At 40.9% G+C, this 23,762-nt stretch overlaps 1 protein-coding gene across 1 annotated transcript; it reads left to right on the top strand.

Moving 5' to 3' along the window:
- Positions 1-629: 629 nt before the first annotated feature.
- LOC126284684 (cytochrome P450 6j1-like) lies at positions 630-21,850 on the top strand. Its single transcript, XM_049983805.1, has 8 exons — positions 630-684; positions 3,773-4,194; positions 5,146-5,270; positions 5,478-5,737; positions 7,650-7,752; positions 11,774-11,995; positions 16,145-16,396; positions 21,469-21,850. The coding sequence occupies exons 2-8, from the start codon at positions 3,800-3,802 to the stop codon at positions 21,639-21,641; spliced, it is 1,530 nt and encodes a 509-aa protein (XP_049839762.1). The 5' UTR covers positions 630-684; positions 3,773-3,799; the 3' UTR covers positions 21,642-21,850.
- The last annotated feature ends 1,912 nt before the right edge of the window (positions 21,851-23,762 follow it).

Raw genomic sequence — 23,762 nt, 5'->3', positions numbered from 1 at the left:
GAGACATCGAGGGATCACCAATTCACTTTTGGGGGGCAGCGTGGAGGGTAAAAATCGTAGAGGGAGGCCAAGAGATGAATACAGTAAGCAGATTCAGAAGGATGTAGGCTGTAGTAGGTACTGGGAGATGAAGAAGCTTGCACAGGATATAGTAGCATGAAGAGCTGCGTCAAACCAGTCTCAGGACTGAATACAACAACAACAACGTGATCTCAGATGCAGTCTTGCAGTTGCCCTTACGATTCAGTCTGTTTAGCGAAGAAGCAATGAGAAATATGGAAGATTCAAGGGTCGAATTAGTTGAAGTAAAATTCTGGGAGAGAGGGTATAAATGTGAAGATCCGTTGATGACACTGCCACCCTAGTGGAAAATCAGAAAAGTGAGACCATGTAAGTTTTTACGTTTATATAGGCAAAAGATAGGTTAAGCAGTAAGTACGCCAAACACACATTTCCTACTGTGTACATATTCCTTATGTGAAAGTCGTAAGAACTTGGCTGGCGCCGTGACCTCCATAACGTCTGCGGTCGGCTGCGGATTATCAAACACGCTTCGTCACTGTGGCAGTGCTGCGCAAAGTTGTTGAGGAGTGGGGGTATCAGCTGCTGCAGAATGGTACATAAAGGCCAGTGATTACGACAACTCAGTGTAGTGGGGATCCCTCACCATTGCTGTTCGAGTAGGTAAGTCCACTAAGGACTGGCAGTGCCTTTCATTGCTCTGTCATTATGTTTTACATTGTTATTTTCCTGTGTTGACAATATCCTCTCCTCAAAGTTAACGAAATGGACTCCTTCGTATACTGTCGTGTTGTTTATTAAGTGCACCGTAAGTGAATGTAACGTACAAACCGCATTTAGCAAGTCTATGTAGTTTGTGATTTTTGCCTCCATACTTCAAACATTTTAGCCAACATACCTCAGAATATTCAGATTTTTCTTTTCGTGTATGTTAACTGGTCTTCCGTGCCACTTCTGATGTAATCTCCCATAACCCCGTGGTCACTCGCACAGCCTATTTACGACGTTTCCTCCTCCATACCCCAACGACTTTCACTCTGGTATGAGTGTGATGCTGTCGTAGACTGGCTCCGGTTATGGCTTATTACGATGTAATCAAATGCCACTACGAAGTCTCATCAAGCACATAACTTAACATTTCTACTAAAACTGTCAACCACAGTACTAGGGGGCCAATTCGCTAAGTTATAACAAGATGTTGTACAATGTTCACTAACGCTTCACTCATAGCATCACGCAATCTAAACAAAAAAAATCGTAAGTGGAACTGAGACAAATCGCTTTCATTCATACATTACATGACAAGTATTAATATGCAAATATAATGTCTGTGTGTGGCTGTCACTCGATTGTCATTATTGTGCCCCAAACTATATATCTGTGGATAAGATACAAATTTTAAAGGTAGAACACCACATTGACGGTCCGTTCCTTTTACCTATCCCAGACTCAGATGTCATAGCTTCGGGGAGGCTCAAGCACAATATCAGCCTCATTTATAGTACCGACTCACGTGTTATATGTTGTTCATGGCGACTTCCAACAATCCTAGATATATTTTAAAAAATCCGAGTAAATGTGTGAAGGCGTTGGCAGATATAAAGAGTCGTCCGAAATTATACTGAATGTTTCCTGCCAAAATTAGTTCAGGAGTCCACGGAATTAGCAATAACATACTACATTTCTTAACCTCAAATAATCCTGACGAGCGTAGGTATTGCCGTGCGGTATTAGCCGAGCGGTCTCGGGCGCTGCAGTCATAAACTGTGCCGCTGGTCCCGGCGGAGGGTCGAGTCCTCCCTCGGGCACTGGTGTGTGTGTTTGTCCTTAGGATAATTTAGGTTAAGTAGTGTGCAAGCTTAGGGACTGATGACCTCAGCAGTAAAGTCCCATAAGATTTCACACACTTTTGAAAATTTTGAGCGTAGGTATTGCAGCGAAACAATACAGATTAGTGAATACTGTATCATGAAAATCCACAAAAAGAAACAAGAAGTAATACCTATTTAAAAATTCTGATAAAAAATGTACTTGATGTTTTTATAAGAAACAATCACCAACCCTTCTAAACCAACTATGTAACCGTAGACCAGATGTAGTTTTAAGTAAATTAATAACGAACGGAACTGATTCTCTATAGTACATTAAAGGCGAGGACACTGTTGCAGTACCAACAAAAAAGGTGCGAGATTTAAACGGACCAATAAACTCAAACTTTAGTGAGAAAATCGATGGGAGATGCTTCAGCAGCAACCATAACGAATATCCATCGAAATGTGGTAGAAAATTCTAAGAGATTCTGGCTGTATGTTAAGTGCACCAGCGTAATAACAATCGCACTGAACTTACGAAACAGTGTTTCCCGAAATTCTTTCTCCAAAGAAGGTGCAGTAAATATTCCAAAACTCGAATCAGGAACAGCTGTCATCGTGAGTAATACATAAGTAGCAAAGGAATTTTAGTTAGTAAAGGCAAGTTTCTGGACGGACATAGTACACCAGTTAGTTACATTTTGGAGTATACTGATGAAATAGCTGCATTTTTAACTGTACTACTAGCGCTCGCACAAGTAATAATCCGTATCTAAAAAACGGTAACTCTCATAGGTCACACCAACAGAAAAGAAGAATTTTAGACCCATACCAATCATATCGGTTGCAGTAGAACACTGCAATATTCACTGCGTTCTCTATAACTAAATACCTCGCAGAAAACACTCTATTGCCACAATCGCAGCAAGGATTAAGAAGATGTCATTCTTGTTCTTATTCAAGCGAAGTAATTGATCTCATTGACGGGAAATTGTTCCGAATCTGTGCAAAAGATTCAGGTAAATATCTGAGAATCTTCTTTCGCTTTTTCGCAGATGAGTCGTCGTTTACGTCTAGTAAAGGCATTAGCGGAGCAAAAGGAATGGCAAAATGATTTATACAAGATATCTGTACGGTGCGAAACGCAACAATCGATTGGAAACAATGAAAGATGCACGATCCAACCGACGAGTGCTTAAAGGAACCCTTTCGATTTCAGTTATATGGTAAATCACACCAATTTCAGGCTTTAATTAATTACCTAGCCAACAAATTCAATTGGAATGGCCATGCAAAAATGTTTTTGGAAAGCAAACAAAATGCTGCGTTTTATTGCCTGAACAGTTAGAAGAGGCAAAAGCTCTACTGCCCACATTACTCTTTCCGTTCTCTTGTAGAGTAGATTTGCATGTTATAGGTTCCTCCCCAGTTAGGAATGTCGGAGGACTAAGGAAGAGTTAAAGGTCGGGTTTCTCGTTTCGTGTTAGTGCGAACTAGAAGAGGCTGTAATAGAAATGCACGCTTGGCTGACAGTCATTAAAACAAAGGAGTTTCTCTTTGCAGTTATATTCTTTCAAAAATTCCAGTCGCCGACTTTCCCCTAAAAATGTGAAAATATTTTGTTGACTTCCACCTTCACAAGGAGAAATAAGGTTAGTAATTAAACACAAGAAATCACATGTCGCACAAAAAGATTTAAGTTTTTTTTCTATGGGCTATTGGAGAGTGTAATGGTTGTGAAGCAATCTGGAAAAGGTCTTATCAATATTTTTCCAAACACTTAAGAGTGATTTGCAGAGTATTCATGTATATTTAGATGCAAATAATTTCAATATAGTGATCTACTCTAAAATCACGTGAAGATTTCTAACACTATAGCATACTTTTCTCAGATCTACGACAGCTGCTGTTTAATGCTAATGTTATATGATTGCTGCCAGGTGCTGAAGTAATAAAACATTCACGCCATGACGCTGGTGACGGGCAGTTGGCTGTTGGACGCTGCATTGCCGTTGCTGTTGGTACCCCTGCTTTACTGGTACGCGACGCGCAATTTCGACTACTGGAAGAAGTTGGGAATCCCCTACATGAAGCCCATACCTTACGTTGGCAACATGGGCAGCGTTGTGATCGGCCAGAAGCACATGGGGGAACCAGCCTACGAATGCTACCGCAAGGCTGGAGACGCTCCGTTCATGGGCATGTTCGCCTTCGACAAGCCCATCCTCTTAGTGAAAGACCCCGCTCTCATAGGACGCATCATGAGCACTGACTTCTCCACCTTCTACGCAACCAACGCTAAGATCGACCCAGTAACTGACCCGGTCATTGCCACATCTCTTTTTGGCCAACATGGCGCTGGGTGAGTATCTCGCGGAACAGGCAGGGGTATGGACATCGTGTATTATTCCAGAGTAAAAAATGTTATGCTCCTTTACTTTATATCTTCCCTTCATTTTTGTTCTTTGTTTTCACCAGATAGAGACCATATCACAAATTGAATTCCTTTGCCTTTGTCCTTTTCTCGTATTTTTTCTTTACTTTTTCACCATGACCCTTTTTTGTTTCTTCACACTTCTCCACACATGTTCTCTTACTGAATCTGCACTGTAATGCCTGTAACTTTGACATAACCCGTCTAAACATATCTCTTTCTGCTGGTTCTTTTATGATACACGTTACTGCTCATTTTGGCAGAGATTCATTCTAGATGGTAATCCAAACTATATCAGTTGTCTTTTACTTGTTGTTTTCATTTATTTTGTATAGGTCTTCTTAACTTTCAGATCCCTTTGCTTCCTCCTTGTGCTTTTCTCACTAATATTTTAGGTTATGTATATTTCACCTGCATAGATGCCGTCTGGTTTCACTACCGTCTTGTAATATACTGCTATTACACTTTTGATACGCTATTTTAAAAGTTTTTTCTATGCCACCCTTTCTATTCAGACTTTTACATCCCAGAGAATGAAAATAGAATTCTAAAATTTGTTGGCAATTGTGCTGAATTTTGAGCTGTGTTTTATATTGGGTAACTACAAGTATCTATAAACTACTCCAGTGTCTGTATATACAACGGGCGAAGTACCATCAGCAATACCTGTTCAACACATGTTCAAAAACACTTGTGAAAACTTATGATTAATTCACAGTTCTATAAAATTTTATTAACAAGTACAAATCTAAACGCCTCTTTGTCGAGCAATACTCAGAAAAAGGGGTTTGTGTTTGTAAGACGAGATTAAATATTTTCTAACTGAGACACAATAAGTCAATAAATGAGAGAATAAAAGATACTGTTGTTTTGTTTCAGATGGAGGAAACTACGTACTGTACTAACCCCAGCATTCACTTCCGGCAAGATGAAGCTCATGTTTCACCTTGTGAACGAAACTGGACAGAAACTGGCCCGTCACCTTGAGTCTGCAGCGTCAAAAGGTTTGGTCTTTTTGTGTTCAAACGAACTAATTAAGATATTTCTAAGACAAAGACAAAAAATATTTTTGGCCAGTGTTCACTTCACTAATTTAACGAAGTGACACTGTGCTTAGAATTTTTCCGTACATTTATTGTTTTATTATCAGTTTTAATGGTAAAAATTAATAAACGTAGATGTGTAAAATATTTGTTGTATTTGTACTTTAGGCACTGAAGTGGAACTGAAGGACGTCATGGCTCGTTATACGACGGATGCGGTTTGCTCTATCTTCATGGGTGTGGACGCTAACTCTCTCGAAAACCCAAAGTCTCCTCTGCGAGAGCACGTGCGGCGAATCTTGAGAGATACCGTCGTTGGAAGGATCGTCACCACGCTGGCGTTCTTCGCTCCACAGATCCTGTCCACACTCCGCATCCGACTTGGCAGCAAGAAAGTAGAGGACTTCTTTGTACAAAACACAGTTAAGGTACGCATGAACCATTTTGATTCATTTAAATACTAATCAGACAAAAGGACAGCAGCATTTATTTGTTTTGTAGGTTCATTATAATCTGATTCAAGCATTCAGCACGACGATTTTGTAGAACAAGCCACTTAATATTTTAATCCGTAGTTGCACAGGGTATGGCGAACTATTTCCAGCAGACTTACAGAGAACAATGCTCAAATATGTGTGAATTTCTAAGGACCCAACTGCCTAGGCCATTGGTCCCTGGCCTTACACACAACTTAAACTTACAGAGATTCAGGAGGGTTTATGTAGAGTGTTTCGAAGTTGATTGAAATCGATGTTTTATACCCCAAACATATATTATTACACGGCAGTTAAGGTATGAGGTTATATATCGATTTTTATTACATTCCTTGCAAGACAAATAATACAATAAAAACTAAAGACAAAATGGAAGAAAAAACTGAAGGGGTTAAGGAGAAAGCAGAATAAAACTAGCGTAAAAGTTTTGATGTAAAAGATCATAATGATGTACCGGAAGAGAATGAGAAATACAGGCTAGGCTACGGTTAAAAGTACACGGGATAAAGTATTTTGCTGTTGCATGGAAGAAATGAGTTGGTCCTTAGATGTGGTTACGAAAGGTATTTTATAGTCGACTGTCTACTCGATGCTCAGGGACTAGATTTTATTTATAACCACTTACTAATCTGAGAGGAAGGCTGCGCACTATACGTAGTTCAGTAAATGGGGATCAAAACAGTCAGTGGTGAAGCTGCAATTTATTTATATGTCTTATATTTGAAGTAATATATGAGGGGAAAAATTATAAACCTAGAATTTGGTACACCATCCTCTGGATTTTATGTAGGAAAGATAATGACGAATTCTGGTACTTTTTATAGTTAAAATTCAAGATCTGTTTTCGTAAGGTTATTAAATTCAGAGGTGAAATGTGGGCGTAACATAATGTATGTGGCAGTGAGACTACTATCATTTGAGGAACATCCCAAGCTAGGTCTCTGTGTGTTGCGTCTTTTCGACGGTGAAATTCATTCATCCGTTTAAAATTACCATTCTGGTATTTATTACTTCGAAAGCTTCTTTCGGTTTTTACATGAAATGAGACACGGAGGATTCATGTATGTTGTGTAGGGGTTGCTGTACTACTTGCCTAAAAGCCTATATCTACATGCTCTTTCCAAGCATACGAGTGATAAAGCGATCATATTGAATTTCCTGTACACCATGGGGAATGAAGTGATATCACACGGGAAGGATGGATGGAAAAGGGCCGCTTCCAGGAAGAAGAGTCTTTCTTGTACACGCCTCACCTATATGTACCCATAATGGCATGCCAGAGTTTTACCCTACAGAAAAATTCTGATCAAATGAGTTATCCAAATGGTGAGTAGGAGTCAATGGTAACAGATTTAATGAAACTTACGTGCTACGTGAGATTCAACAGTACCTTCCTCATTCGACTGATTTGAGCAAAAACAAGATCTTGAAGACATTCTGGATGTGTGCATCCATGAAGATCATTCAGAAATGAAACAAAATATTATTATATAAAGTTATTTATGCAGAACACGAGGGATACGAAGGCAAACTTCAACAAATTTGTTACATATTTTCACCAACATATACATTCTAAAAAAATACATTAGCGTAAGTTGATCTAAATTTTATACAATTCCTAAAGCACATCTGTTAAAGAACGTAATTGTCTTACCAGTCTCCGTGATAAGAACTAATTTTATGGGCTCTCAAAGTTAAGAAAAAGTGGCACAATTCATTACTTTCGTCATGGCGTAGGTAAAAGTCTCAGCTGTACATAACATTGGTTTACGTTTCACGATAAATGAATTTAAATTAGTTCAATAATTTACTTAGAAAGACGTTAACATGTATCTTTTGTCCACAGCTGATAGAGCATCGGAAGGAAACGGGCATTGTGCGGAACGATGTAATTGATATGCTCACGAAGATCAAGGACGAGCAAGCTGAGGGTGATAACGAACAACTCAGTGAGTACAGCATCTGTTTCCCTAAGTTTCATGATCGCAGTCAGATTTTACCGAGGCGATAATTATAGCTACCTTTGCTTTCGTTAAATTGATAACACAATTAAAAATACAAGGTGTTACAAAAAGATACGGGCAAACTTTCACGAAACATTCCTCACACACAAATAAAGAAAAGATGTTATGTGGACATGTGTCCGGAAACGCTTAATTTCCATGTTTCAGCTCATTTTAGTTTCTTCAGTATGTACTGTACTTCCTCGATTCACCGCGTGTTCACATGCGGCTTATTGCTCTACAGTACTAGCATCAAGCACATCAGCACGTAACATCAACAGGCTAGTGTTCATCACGAACGTGGTTTTGCAGTCAGTGCAATGTTTACAAATGCGGAGTTGGCAGATGCCCATTTGATGTATGGATTAGCACGGGGTAATAGCCGTGGCGCGGTACGTTTGTATCGAGACAGATTTCCAGAACGAAGGTGTCCCTACAGGAAGACGTTCGGAGCAATTGATCGGCGTCTTAGAGAGCACGGAAGATTACAGCCTATGATTCGTGACTGGGGAAGACATAGAAAGACGAGGACACCTGCAATGGACGAGGCAATTCTTCGCGCAGTTGACGATAACCCTAATATCAGCGTCAGAGAAGTTGCTGCTGTACAAGATAACGTTGACTTCGTCACTGTATGGAGAGTGCTACGGGAGAACCAGTAGTTTCCGTACCACGTACAGCGTGTGCAGGCACTATCAGCAGCTGATTGGCCTCCACGGGTACACTTCTGCGAATGGTTCATCCAACAATGTGTCAATCCTCATTACAGTGCAAATGTTCCCTTTACGGATGAGGCTTCATTCCAACGTGATTAAATTGTAAATTTTCACAATCAACATGTATGGGTTGACGAGAATGCGCACGTAATTGTGCAATCACGTCATCAACACAGATTTCCTATGAACGTTTGGGCAGGCATTGTTGGTGATGTCTTGATTGGGCCCCATATTCTTCCACCTACGCTTAATGGAGCACGTTATCATGATTTCAACGGGATACTCTACGTGTGCTGCTAGAACATGTTCCTTTACAAGTACGACACAACATGTGGTTAATGCACGACGGAGCTCCTGCACATTTCAGTGTTCTAGTAGAGGCGGACCAATTCCATGGCCTCCACGCTCTCCTGGCCTCAACCCTCTTGACTTTCATTTATGGGGGCGTTTGAAAGCTCTTCTCTACGCAACCCCGGTACGAAATGTAGAGACTCTTCGTGCTCGTATTGTTAACGACTGTGATACGACACACCATTCTCCAGGGCTGCATCAGCCCATCAGGGATTCCATGTGACGGAGGGTGGATGCATGTATCTTCGCTAACGGAGGACATTTTGAACATTTAATGTAACAAAGTGTTTGAAGTCACGCTGGTACGTTCTGTTTCTGTGTGTTTCCATTCCATGATTAATGTGATTTGTAGAGAAGTAATAAAATGAGCTCTAACATGGAAAGTAAGCGTTTCTGGACACATGTCCACGTAACATATTTTCTTTCTTTGTGTGTGAGGAATGTTTCCTGAAAGTTTGGCCGTACCTTTTTGTAACAACCTGTGTGAATTTCGAAAGTAAAGACAGATAAGTACAATTTTCCAAAGACAGTATACAGAATGCAAAAATGTATAAGTTTTTATGTTTCTGCCTTCTTTAGATTTCCTGGGATGTTTCATTTTGCCATGAAATCAGTAAGGTTAAATCACTTTTAAACGCAAATAATCTCAAGCTAAATTGGAAAATTTACGGAGTCCAATATCTAAGAGTGATTCTTCAGGATAACTTCACGATGGACCGTTGTATGAGTTCTGCAGTGATACGAGAAACATCGTCAGCAATGACTTACACTCCCTACTGGAAGGTTCTAGTAACATTACACAGGCAGTTTCTTTGGTCACTGCTGAGTCCAATGCGAGAGTTGGTCCGTATTCCTGTGACGAGCTTGCCAAGTATTCGCCGCTTTGCCAATTCTCGCGTTTACTTCGTTGTCAAGAAAAAGATCTTCTGAAACTAGTGAGCCGAGGTAGAAGAGGACGTCGCCTGGATTCCGCAAGGAGGCATCTTACGGCTGCCATATCTGTTTATCTTGCGCCATAATCACCATTTTCACTTTCAGAGCTGTAGAGATGAATTTGGCTATAGCAGACGATTTATCCATAACCCTTTGAAAGTCGTCTTGAGTGTGTATACGAATACTGCATTGCATCTCCAGCGGGTAATAAGTTTCTTGAAGTTCTCAAGATAGTGCATGAATCTGAGTAGCGGGATGCAAACGTACCCGTCAGCTGTGGTGTGTAAATGAATGCCCAATTTTATTTCGCCGGAAGTAGCTTTAACAGCTGATGAAAAGAATACACGAAGAAATGTAGGGCCGAATACACAGCGCCAAGAACTCCTCTTTTCATTACAGAATGATATGATGAGCTTCTGCTGTCGTAGAAAATAAAGTATTCACGGCGTTAATACCCAGCAAACAGTCACTAATTTCCTAGTCTGAACACGAAAAAAAATTATAAGATTTATCTGTAACATAGTTTTTTTTTTGGGTCATCAGTATACTGACTGGTTTGATGCGGCCCGCCACGAATACCTTTCCTGTACTAACCTCTTCATCTCAGAGTAGCACTTGCAACCTACGTCCTGAATTATTTGCTTGAAATATTCCAATCTCTGTTTTCCTCTACAGTTTTTGCCCTCTACAGCTCTCTCTAGTACCATGGAAGTCATTCCCTCATGTCTTAGCAGATGTCCTATAATCCCGTCCCTTCTCCTTATCAGTGTTTTCCACATATTCCTTTCCTGTCCGATTCTGCGTAGAACCTCCTCATTCCTTACCTTATCAGTCCACCTAATTTTCAACATTCGTCTATAGCACCACATCTCAAATCCTTCGATTCTCTTCTGTTCCGGTTTCCCCACAGTCCATGTTTCACTACCATACAATGCTGTATTCCAGACGTACATCCTCAGAAATTTCTTCCTTCTCTTGGCCAGAAATGCCTTTTTTCCATAGCGAGTCTGCTTTTGATGTCCTCCTTGCTCCGTCCGTCATTGGTTATTTTACTGCCTAGGTAGCAGAATTCCTTAACTTCATTGACTTCGTGACCATCAACCCTGACGTTAAATTTCTGGCTGTTCTCATTTCTATTACTTCTCATTACTTTCGTCTTTCTCCGATTTACTCTCAAACAATACTGTGTACTCATTAGACTGTTCATTACGTTCAGCAGATCATGTAATTCCTCTTCACTTTCACTCAGGATACCAATGTCATCAGCGAATCGTGTCATTAATATCCTTTCACCTTGTATTTTAATTCCACTCCTGAACTTTTCTTTTATTTCCATCATTGCTTCCTCGATGTACAGATTGAAGCGTAGGGGCGAAAGGCTACAGCCTTGTCTTACTCCCTTCTTAATACGAGCACTTCGTTCTTGATCGTCCACTCTTATTATTCCTTCTTGGTTGTTGTACATATTGTATATGACCCGTCTCTCCCTATAGCTTACCCCTACTGTTTTCAGAATCTTGAAGAGCTTGCACCATTTTATATTGTCGAACCCTTTTTCCAGGTCGACAAATCCTATGAACGTGTCTTGATTTTTCTTTAGCCTTGCTTCCATTATTAGCCGTAACGTCAGAATTGCCTCTCTCGTGCCTTTACTTTTCCTAAAGCCATACTGATCGTCACCCAGCGCATTCTCAATTTTCTTTTCCATTCTTCTGTATATTATTCTTGTAAGCAGCTTCGATGCATGAGCTGTTAAGCTGATTGTGCGATAATTCTAGCACTTGTCAGCTCTTGCCGTCTTCGGAATTGTGTGGATGATGCTTTTCCGAAAGTCAGATGGTATGTCTCCAGACTCATATATTCTACACACCAACGTGAATAATCGTTTTGTTGCCACTTCCCCTAATGATTTTAGTAACATAGTACTGCCTACTTAACCTGGACTGTGATTTCGTGTATTGTTACAGAGCTGACGAACGAGCTCATCGCGGGCCAGCTGATGTCGTTCTTGGCTGCTGGCTTCGACAACTCGTCTTCGACGCTGGCCTTCGCCCTGTTCGAGCTGGCGTGGAACCAGAGTCTGCAGGAGGAGGTGCGCCAGCACGTGCGCCACGTGCTGAGCAAACACGGCGGCCACGTCACGTACGAGGCGGTCAACGAGATGACGGACCTCACCAACGTCGTCAGCGGTGAGTGCTACCTAGCAACGGGTACACTAGAAGTCACCTTATTGAAACATGTTTATACTAATTTTGCTGCATGAGTCAAAGATGAATCATAATATATTAAAAATCATAAGATATTAAAAATAAGACATTCTAAGTTTATAGTGTGTGTCTGAGGAGAAGACGCAAGTGCAATTATTTTCAAGTATGCTAATTCTACTGCTCACTACGTTCAATTTAATTTGTTCACAGCAGTCAAAGTATCTCAGGAAGTAAATTTTCTTGCGTCAATAATTTTGAGGTTTGCTATGGAACTAACCACACTTGGATACGTCATTTTTGGTGCATCCGCACCGCACCAGTTCGGTATCAAAAGCCAAGATGATTACGTTATCTAGGGATTTGTTGCGTGCAGTTCCATTTGGCTATACTCTAATAACTTCATCACAAATGTGGGAAAACCATACGACACGACTGTAACTCATTATTATTTACTACTGTTGTTTTTGTTAGCACGCTCCATCACATTAAGCAGAGCAATACTTCATGTGCTTATTTGCTTAAGTACGAGCTATGTTGGAGACATAAAAAAGATAGACTGGAAATAACTGCCACCCAGTTGTAGGATACGGCTTTATTAAACCATGATCGTGGTTTTGACAGCTGTGAACTGTCTTCTTCAGAACGTATTATACCTATTAACCCTAAAAGAGCTATTAGGAAAATAATTGAATTGTAATGCGAATGCAAAAGTAAATGAAGAATACGAAGAAAACAGTCAAAAGTTATTCTAAAATGGGAGGAGAAAAATGAAAATAGCAATGTAAACACTGGGGTAACAAGAGAACTAATAACAAGTAAATACCTAAAATTATAACAGGGATGAAAAAGGAGAACGAAAAAACACGCAATCCACAACAATCAATAAACTCGGAAAGAATCTCCAAAGAAATACAGTTGCCCTGATTGACAAACAACAATACATTGACAAAACACGAGAGTTCATTTCACAAAATAACACTAAGAAATTGAAATCAAATACAGCAGACAGATATCAGACTAGACAAAATCGCACAAATGGCGACAAACAATGGGTAAAATAATAATCTAGTACTAAGTTGAGCAAAAAAATTGTAGGACACATACAGTTAATAAACGTGACACACCATCAGCCTAAAACATCACAATAAAGCACCACGCAAACAAGCACACACAGTAGCAGAACAACAAAAGCGCAAAGAATACTTGAAAACAAGAAAGAAGAATCAATACCGTACACAATGACCTACAAGCACAAACACATAATATAAGAAACATTTTCTAAAGACTGGGTGTAAACGTAGCATTCAAAACAGACAGTTCATTCCAAAATCACATTCCAGAAATAACAAAACGCGTGAGCACTTACTAGAAAGCAGGTGTATACCACCTAGAATGTAACACGTGTGATGGAAGATACACTGGACGAGCCGGCAGAACATTCGACACTTGGCTTAAAGTACATACCAGAACATTTAAGAGGAAAATATCACAAATCTAATACTACTGTTTTTGGCAGCACGCTCCATCACACTAAGCAGAGAGATACTTTATGTGTTTGTTTACTTAATTACGAGCTATGTTGGAGACATAAAAAAGATAGATTGGGAATAACTGTCAACCAATTGCAGCATATGGTTTTATTAAACCATGACCATGGTTTCGACAGTGCTGAACTGTCTTCTTCAGAAAGTATTGTACCTATTAACCAAAAATACTACATTTTGTGTGAAAGAGACGTGGTAACATTACAGAAGCAGGAAATGTTTACAAATAATTTTTGTGAAATATAGTCAAGTAGAATCACATTATATACACTCGATGTGCGAGTCGTTGACTCTACCTAGAAAATACATGTTTTATCCACTTAATCATCATATAAAACATGTTACGAGTATTTAAAAATATTAGCTCTCTGCTATGGGATTTTTTCTTAAAAGGTTTTAAAATGGCACATATTCCATAATGGATCCAACAACATGTAGTTTTCTATATGAAAGATCTGTGTATATGACATTATATATGAAACTTGACATCAGAGCCTACAGAGCCTAAGAATGCCACGTCCATGGCTATTGACATATGCAGATGGCCTAAGAGCAGAGGCAGTAACCCTAGGTCACTTCTGGCACGTCATGCTTCTGTATGCTCTGTATGCGTGCAGATGCAGTGAGCAGCGTCTGTAATTTCACAGGTACACACTCGTTACTAGAACAACAAATTAACAAAAAGTGAAAAGAGTCAAATGAGAGCAATAAAGTTGTGCAATGAAGTCATGTGGCTTATAAAGAGCTTGCAGGCTGAGGTAACAAGAGGAAACTATTTACAATGTATGGAAGAAATCCACGAGAAGCACTTCAGCCTGAATACGTAATATGCAATGAGTGTGAAGCAAAAACGCTAAATCGTAATACAGGGTGTCCACAATGAGACTCCAACATTTGAACTCATAAAATCTGAGAGGAAACACTATTTATTGACGAACAAATACAGGGAAATGATACCGCAGCTCATCACGTTTTCATTCACAGGTGGACGGTTCAGTACACTTGAACATGGCCGCCACGGGTAGCGCGAAGAATATCAAGTCTATAAATGATTTCATGCCATGTGTTGACGAGCGTCTGTCTTGTGACAGAGTTTATGACAATTCTTATGCGCTGTTCCAAGTCTTGCAGGTCCTTCACTGGTGTAGCGTATGCCCGGTCTTTCACATAACCCCACAAGAAAAAATCGAGAGGGGTTATGACGGGCGAACGTGGCGGACAAGGAATTGGACCTCCACGGCCAATTCATCGCTGCCGGAATGTGTCATTTAAAAATATTCGCACGTCAAAGTTCCAATGGGCTGGTGCACCGTCCTGTTGAAACATCACATTTGGCTGCAGGTCTGTTATCTGTGGCACGGCAAATTGTTCCAACGTGTCCAGATAGATGGCTCCATCCGCAGTCAACTCCTGAAAGAAAATCGGCCCGACAGTGCGATTTAACATCAAACCACACCACACATTAACTTTAGGACTGTCGCGCATGTGTTTCCTAGGTGCATGTGGATTTTCGGGCCCCCAGATGCGCACATTGTGACGATTAAGAGCCACTGACTCGTGAAAGGTTGCCTCGCCAGTAAATATCACGAGTAACAAAAATGTCTCGTCCGCGGCAATGCGATCTGACATGACACATGCAAATTCTTCTCGCTTTGGTCGATCATCAGGCTTGATCTTGCACAACCTGCACTTTATATGCGAACAAACGTAATTGCACTTTGTGCACTGTTGAACGTTTCATACGAAGTTCTAGTGCTGCCTGTTGCACTGACTTCTGTGGACTATGTTCGAATGATCGGTGCACTTGTTCCATATGATGTTTGCTGGTCCCAGGCTTACGACCACCATGCCCTTTCGCAACACTTCTTCATAGTCTTGTAAACACGACGAAAGTTTCTTTGCACTTGGCTCGCCGATTTTGTCTCTGCGTACCACCTGACCACTTGAGCACGCTCCTTCATATCATCCATTTGGCTAAAACCATTGATTGCAGCTCCACTACGGCCAATTGGCGTATTAAATTTGCACACCACAAACTTGTTGAGTTTTTCTGTCCGCCCCTTCAGGATTCACAGGTCCACCATCTGAAATGAGAAGGATATAGGATATTAAAATGTTGGAGTCTCATTGTGGATGTACTCATACTGTGATGAGACAGAACATTACGACCACCCACCGAATAGCCGCGTGTCGACCTTTGTTTCGGATAACAGCAGCGACACCTTTTAGCATGGATGCAGTGAAACTTTGGTGGGTAGCTGCAGGGAACTGGCACCACATCTGAAGAGACAAGTCAACTAATTCCCGCAAATTATGGGGAGGGCGGTGATGACCTCTGACGCCGCATTCAATCCCACCCTATACGTGTTGGATCGGGTTCAGATCTGGTGAGTTTGGGGGCCAGCACATCAACTAGAACTCTCCGCTGTGTTCCTCGAACGGAGAAACTGCAAATATTAAAAGACTAGCGAAAATTAGGGAAAGATATGGAGAGGGGGTGGGGATGGATCTTCACTTGTTAAGCATCTTGCACCTAGCATACGCTGTAGACGGCAGCCCCGCTAATAGCGATTTTTCTTGTTTTCAGAGACGCAGAGGAAGTACCCCACAGTGAACTTCCTGAACCGCGAGGCGTCTCGCGACTACAGGATAGAAGGGACGGACATCGTGCTGCCCAAGGGCACCGCTGTCTTCGTGTCGGTGGCCGGTCTCCACTCCGACCCCAAGTACTGGAAGGAGCCGCTCAGGTTCTGGCCGGACCGCTTCAGAGAGGAGAACTCCAGGGACCGCCCGAGCCACACGTTCATGCCGTTCGGCGAGGGCCCCAGGACGTGCCTCGGTGAGCAACCAGACACTGGTGTTTCCGCACACAACTGCGTCTTTGTCTAACAACACGCTAGTGTGTGATGTTTTGGTTTGTGGGGCGCTCAAGTGCGCTGTTATCAGCGTCCGTACAAATTCCGAACCTATGCTCAGCCCAATCTCGCCACTTTCATGATGATGATGAAATGATGAGGACAACACAAACACTCAGTCAACTCAAGGCAGGCGAAAATCCCTGACCCTGCCGGGAATCGAACCTGGGACCCCGTGCTCGGGAAGAGAGAACGAGACTGCGAGACCACGCATGTGTGTTGTCTAACATGCAACACACAATCATACTAACATTTTATACCGGGTACTTAGCACCTCTGAATAAACTTTTGGCGTTTGAAGAACAATAGGGAACAGAATGAATTGGTTTTAAAGCAAATAGTCTTTCTGATGCGCATTTTACGTAGCAGGCGTATGAAAAGCGTGTAATTGCGATAGTGAATACCAATAATAATACTCAGTCTACGTATCATTACAGGCATCTCTTCAAAAATTTACAACAGCTATTCGGTCTTAGCAGTAGTAGCTCCTAAACTACGTCTAGCATGGCTCAGTGTGGGGCAATGGATCAGTAATGGCGGGAGTCACCTTCTATTACACACTCAACATTCCTGACATGTCCTAGAAGAAACCAATCGAGAGTCATAAATCACTGGAAATCTCTGGCCAATTCGACTTTATCTACGCACGTCGGTTAGGGTGCGGTGTTCCTTGAGCAACTCTACGCAGTGCTGGAATTCGTTTACACTAGTAACAGACGTTTCCAAAACCTACTATAAAGTGGATACACGTAATTATACTGCCAGAGTAACAGGTCTTATCGATTTAAGCATAAATATACAATGCTAAGGCCGGCCGGAGTGGCCGTGCGGTTCTAGGCGCTACAGTGTGGAACCGAGCGACCGCTACGGTCGCAGGTTCGAATCCTGCCTGGGTCCTGGGTGTGTGTGATGTCCTTAGGATAGTTAGGTTTAATTACTTCTAAGTTCTAGGCGACTGATGCCCTCAGAAGTTAAGTCGCATAGTACTCAGAGCCATGTGAACCATTTTTTTTATTTTTTTTATTTTTTTTTCCTTGCTAAGCACTGTTTGTGAAATCTAAGAGCAATCTCATGTTAACTGCAATAGACACAGACCAGGCTATTGCGATGGTTGTAACCAGTGGCATGGGTGCTATAGACACGAAATAATCGTAAGATAAACTGAAGGATTAGAAGCCGAACAGCCTATCGAGCATTGCGTGACAAACAGTCTCTCCTCATATGGGAAGGATGAAAAAGAATAAAGTAGCTGATCAAAGATTCTGCAGACTGCCACGTATTAAGGAGTTGTCCAATAGATGCCATGAGCAGTGGGCCCGCCACTTTCAGAGGAGGCGGAGAATATTGTCAGTATAGGATTAGCAACAACAGAATGTGTCGGTCAGGAGAGATCAATGTATTTGGAGATGGACTAGGCAACGAATGTCACCTGAGTAAGAAATCCATTAGAGACATTTCAAGTCCTCAAAGCTGCTCTGGTCGACTTTTGGTAACGTAACTGTGAGGACTGGGAAACGGAAACAAAAAGGAACAATGAAAGCTAAACCAAGTCCTGGCGGACCATATTTACTGACGTACAGCCACCGTCGAGCACTGCAGATGGTGGTTGTACAAAACGAAGAAAATTAGCGGAAGATATTACGTGTCCAGTACGAGTAAGGAATTTAAAATAACGTAATAGAATGCTCAAGAAGCTCCTCACAAGCCATAAGTCTCAGCACTCAAGCAACACTTGAGTTCGTGTAAAGATCGACGCCGTTAGACAATAGATGTCTGGGAAACGAGTGAAGTACAGGGTCGAATCACGCTGTACTCTTCGGCACAGTTTCGGTCCGGCGAACGTCTGAAGACCGTCACCTGCTGTAATGTACAGTGGCGACATTGAAGATCTAAGGACATGGTGTTATTACAGTATGAGAGTGTTATCGTGTAGTCCCTTTATTGCGCTTAAGAAAACGCTAAATGCGGAAGGATATGATTTCTCAGCATTGCATACTGCTTGCAGACAAGTAATGGTTAGATATCACAATTGTCAGCATTCCATTGCACCCTATCAGAGAACAGCATCTGTGAGTCAGTAATTTGCGGACAACTTCGTTAATGGAATGGCTCTACTTGTTCGTTTCCATACGTAAGCTCAATCGAACACATTCGTGATGAGTCAGAACGTTGATTTCGCTCCAGATCGCAACACCCAACATCACTGCCTCCTCTGCTCTGGCGTCAGCTTTTGGGGAAGAATGGGAAGCCATTTCTCCACAGACATTCAGACAACTTCATTAAAATCTCCCCAGCGGAGTTAAAGCCATCATAAAGGTGAATGTTAGACACATCCCATATTAATGTGAAATCATAGTTGTCCGGATGCTTTCGACCACATCTTGGATAAGAATGATCTTTTGCGTGTGACTTATCGTCTCAGTATGTCTGTGAGGTCATTTGCTTTGTATACGGACTCTGCATCTACATTTGTACTTCACTAGCCATCTTACAGTGTTTAGTGGAGGGTACGTCTGCTACCATTATAATTATCCTTACCCTTGCTCCCACTCGCGAAAGGGAAGTAGAACGACAGCGCATAAACGCCTGCACGATCCCAAATTCTTTTGATTTGATTTTCTCATAGCCATCGTTTCACGTGTCTGGGAGAAAATAATACGTAGTTTGACTGTTCTGGAACGTACGCTCTTGTAACTGCAACAACAAGCGCCTGCGTGATACAGAACGCCTCTCTTGTAGTGTCTGCCATGGCATTACACCGAGCATCACCATAACGCTCTCTCGCGTCCTGGCAGATTCCATGAGGAAGCGTGCCGCTTTTTGGTTGACATCTTTGTTTCATTTGTATGCACAAATTGATCAGCGTCCTAGACTTATGAGCAGCTTTCCAGAACGAGTCGAGTGACTGCTTTCCAAGTCACTTCGTCGTGAAAGGATTATATTTCGCTGTTTCAATCAGTTTCAGCAGGGCGTTTTCTTTTCCAGCAGCTAGTTCGATGTAGTCATTCTCCATCAGATCCCCCAAGGTATTTAGTTGTAGGAATTTTAAGATTCTTGCAGTTTCCATTGAGTTTTCGTAAAAATCTAACAGCGCTGGGTGTCTTCGCCTATTGATATGCAACATGTTGCACATTTTTGACTGTAGGGTCAACTTTCTATCTCTGCTCCAATAACCGATCCACACCAACTCTTCTTGCGTTTCCTAACAGCCTCGCGGCCGACGTTCTTTAATAACTTTCATCAGATAGTCTAATGTTTCTGAAGACCTACACGTAATATCATCTCCGTTCACCAGTAGTTTGGTATGAACACATGGTATCGAGCTCTACATCGAACGTCGTGTTTCAAAATACACCTAATGGTGTGGGGAGGAGAGTACTTCTAGTGCAATTTACCCACCCTATACTGTTCCACTTGCGAATGGCTAGTGGTTAGAATGATCGTCGATAAATCCCTGTATTCGTTCTAATTTCTCGAATTTCCTCCTCGTGATCATTGCGCGGGAAGCATGTGGGACGAAGTACTATACTGTCGCATCTAAGGGCACCTTATCACGGCTCGCGAGGCTGCCCCCGTCCAGGTTCGAGTCTTCCAAGGGGCATGGGTGTGTGTGTGTGGTGTCCTTACCGTAAGTTAGTTTAAGTTAGATTAACTAGCGTGTAAGCCTAGGGGCCGATGACCTCAGCAGTTTGGTCCCATAGGAACTTACCACCAATTTCCAAATTTTACTATATTGTCTGACTCTTTCCTGAAAGTGATCTCCTGAAATATTCATAGTTAACCGATGTATCTCAGTCTGGCAATTGCTTTTCCCTCTATTTTTTTATATGGTCATTCCAGGAAAGGTCTCTGTGGATAATTACACCTAGATATTTTGCGGTGGATGCTGTTTCCAGCAGTTTCCCACCAACAGTGTAGTTGTGTAGTTGCACAGTGTTGGCTTTCTTTTCCATTGTATGCACAATACGTTACATTTATTTAAGTTCGTGCTCAACTGCTAGAGCCTGCACCACTCATTAATTCTCTGTGGGTCATTCTGGAAATCGATACTATCTTCTTGCCTTGTTACTTTCCTATAGACAGCCGTATCCGACACTTTCTACTATATCATTTATTTACATCCTAAACGGAAATGATCTTTTACTACTTCCTTGGAGTACTCCGTAAATTACCTACACATCTGTCTATTTTGTTCCGTTAAGAGAGACGTGTTGAATTCTGTCTGCAACGGAATCTTGAATACAGTGATTCAGTCATATCTCATTAAATGAGAAACTTAATTTTCTAAAATGCAAATAACCTATCTCTCAACAACATCATCGATGTTGTGAAACGAGGGCATTGTGCTATTTAAACACGGTTTAAGTACAGGGAACTCGCTTCTCAGTGAGGAGAAGCAAAGAATGAAAACTATATTAGTGTCGCTGACAACAGATGTTTCAAGAGGTTTAGTCGGTTTCAAAGGAAGCCAAACGACCGCTTCAGTCCCCGGTTTCGAGTTCTGGTTCTTATCAATACGAACTGCAGTGCTCTATAGAATACAGAAGTGATGAATCAATCGAGTCGGAAAAAGTCATTGTTAATTTCGACGCTACAGTGTAATTTCCATCACAGTAATAAAGTCGGTATGGACACAAAAAGAAAGGATGTATAGCTCTCGTCTTCAGGTTCTCTAATACTCCTTTTCTTCACTCTGAATTGTAGTGATGCTTAATAAATTGACGAGGCTATCCGTCTGTTTGTCTGGGACGCTACATCTGACGACCAGTCCTATTTATTTCGTGTCCAGTGCGTATCTATTTCAATCGAGTGAGACAAACATAGATCAGGCACCATAGGAGTGTTATTTAGTAAACTCATATCCAGAGAGGAATATTATGACCAGGCAACGCATTATAATAGAATGTAGCGTTAGAATGTATGGTCGTTTCACTTTACGTAATACATACTGTGCTCTTAAAATACTGTCAATTATCTCGTTGTATTGTCCTTGCAGGTATGAGACTAGCGTACATGCAAGTGAAAGTGGCTCTCGTGCACATTCTCAACAACTTTGAAGTGCACCCAGCACCTTCGACGCCTATCAGTTTGAGTTACCATCCATCCAGGTTTGTTGGAACTCCAGCTGTAAATGTGTTCCTACTCTTCAAGAAAGCAACCTCTTCATAACGGCCAGCGGCCTGCAAGGATTCGGGCTGTCACATCATTTACCTGAAATCTGCCAGTTAGGCACAGTGATCAAAGTATTCCTGAGTTGTACTTAACAGTATATTTGAAGCATTTATTTGTGTCTGTAATTCGGATCCAAGTATTGTATAGTTTTCAGTCGTGTGTATTTCTTCGATGTTTTGTAATAAAATCTTCTGTTAAATTGTTAACTCGCCATGGGTTACACCCTTTATTTCCATCCTCAGATGTATCCCGTTTTGTTGAATTTAGTTTTTCATCTAATATGCTTGTCGTTGCCCTGCATTAGACCTGCACTAGAACGGAAGTGAAGCAATCTAAAGAGTTATTTTCAGATACACAACAAACTCATTGTACGACTGACCTATTATGTGAAATATTGCACGTACTTCTTATTCTCTGACAATGTGTCTGCAGTCTTCAAAATCATTACGATATCGCTTACCACAAAGTAAAAATATATACCGGTTGAGTATCCAGATTCGAGAGTAGACTTTTTTTTCTCCAACTTAAGTTACCTGACTTTGTGGCATTTATCTGTGACAAGTAACTGTTCTTTGCTTCACATGTTGTGTAGCAAGCACTGCAGTAAAAAAATTAACATAGTTCTTATTAATAAATAAATGTCTAACATAAGATAAACACTTATTACATTAAAGCGAAATATAGGTAAAAACTGGAACAACCGAATCGAAAATTACAGATTCAGAAGACTACATCTCAAAATCCATAATACCGTGCAATACATAACGTTGACTGGTCAGTTAGGTTGAAAGGTACACAGACAGTATCATGAAAGAAATTATAGAAAAACATATGAAAGAGATAAAACAGATCATGAGACAAGAAACAAAATATACAAATGTGAACCATAAAGAAGCTAAGCACACACCAATTTCCTCAAGACTGAAGAAGCTCACAGCCGCACAACTAAACAATGAACTAAAACAGCTATTAGAAAAGGATTAAAGTGTAATGCGAAAGCAAAAGTAGATGAAGAATATGAAGGAAACAGTCGAACGTTTTTCTAAAACAGGAGGAGCAATATGAAAATAGCAAAGTAAACACTGGGCTAACAAAAGAACTGATGAAAAAGAAATACATAAAATTACAACAGGCATGAAAAGAGGAACGAAAAAAACGATAAAAACACGGAATCCGTAACACTCAATAAACTCGGAAAGAATCTCCAAAATGAAAACGCATACAAAGAAATACAGTTGTAATGGACAAACAACAGTACACTGACAAAATAAGAGAGTTCATTTCACAAAATAGCACTAAGAAATTGATTCAGATGAGACATAATCGCACAAATTGCAACAAACAATGGCTACAATAGTAATATAAGTATCAAGTTAAACAAAAAAAAGTTGTACGACAGATACAGTTAATAAACGTGACACACAATCAGCCAAAAACAGCTTCACAATCAAGCACCACCACAAACAAGCACATACAGTAACAGAACAACAAAAGCGCAAAGATTACTTTGCAATCAAGAAAGAATGACCTACAAGCAAGAACTCAAATATAAGAAACATTTTCCAAAGACTGGGCTAAACGTAGCATTCAAAATAGACAGTTCGTTCCAAAAGCACATTCCAAAAATAACAAAACGCGTAGACACTTACAAGAAATCAGGAATACACCACCTACAATGTAACACATGTGATGGAAGATACGCTGGACAAGCCAGCACAGCATTCGACACCTGGCATGAAGAACACACCAGAGCATGGAAATATGGGACAAGCTACTTAATTTTTACGAAAATAATCGGAAATCTACTGCAAGAGAAAAAGACGTCAAAACCGAGTAAATAAAGAAACACCCATTCTAAACTTACAAGAAAATTACCACATGTAAAAACAGTGGTTGAAAGAAAGATACTACAAAATGACTAAGTGAATACAATTACTCTCTGATCGGTCACGTAGCAGACATGAATTCCAACAGATGATCACAAAATGATCCCATTTGTCTCCCAAGAAAATAAATAAATAAATGTACGTGGGAAAAAATAAAAATAAAAAGGTACGCACACATACACACACACACACACACACACACACACACAACTTCCATCAGCACACATCACAC

The sequence above is a fragment of the Schistocerca gregaria genome, chromosome 8 (genome assembly GCF_023897955.1).
Source record: "Schistocerca gregaria isolate iqSchGreg1 chromosome 8, iqSchGreg1.2, whole genome shotgun sequence".
Taxonomy (NCBI): domain Eukaryota; kingdom Metazoa; phylum Arthropoda; class Insecta; order Orthoptera; family Acrididae; genus Schistocerca; species Schistocerca gregaria.
This window is presented reverse-complemented; position numbering and strand designations above follow the sequence as displayed.

Excerpts from the sequence above, each read along its gene's own strand:
- LOC126284684 (XM_049983805.1), top strand. The coding sequence starts at position 3,800 with ATGACGCTGGTGACGGGCAGTTGGCTGTTGGACGCTGCATTGCCGTTG. Across the intron at positions 5,738-7,649 it reads TTGTACAAAACACAGTTAAG|CTGATAGAGCATCGGAAGGA; the intron begins GTACGCATGAAC and ends TTTTGTCCACAG. Across the intron at positions 11,996-16,144 it reads CCTCACCAACGTCGTCAGCG|AGACGCAGAGGAAGTACCCC; the intron begins GTGAGTGCTACC and ends TCTTGTTTTCAG.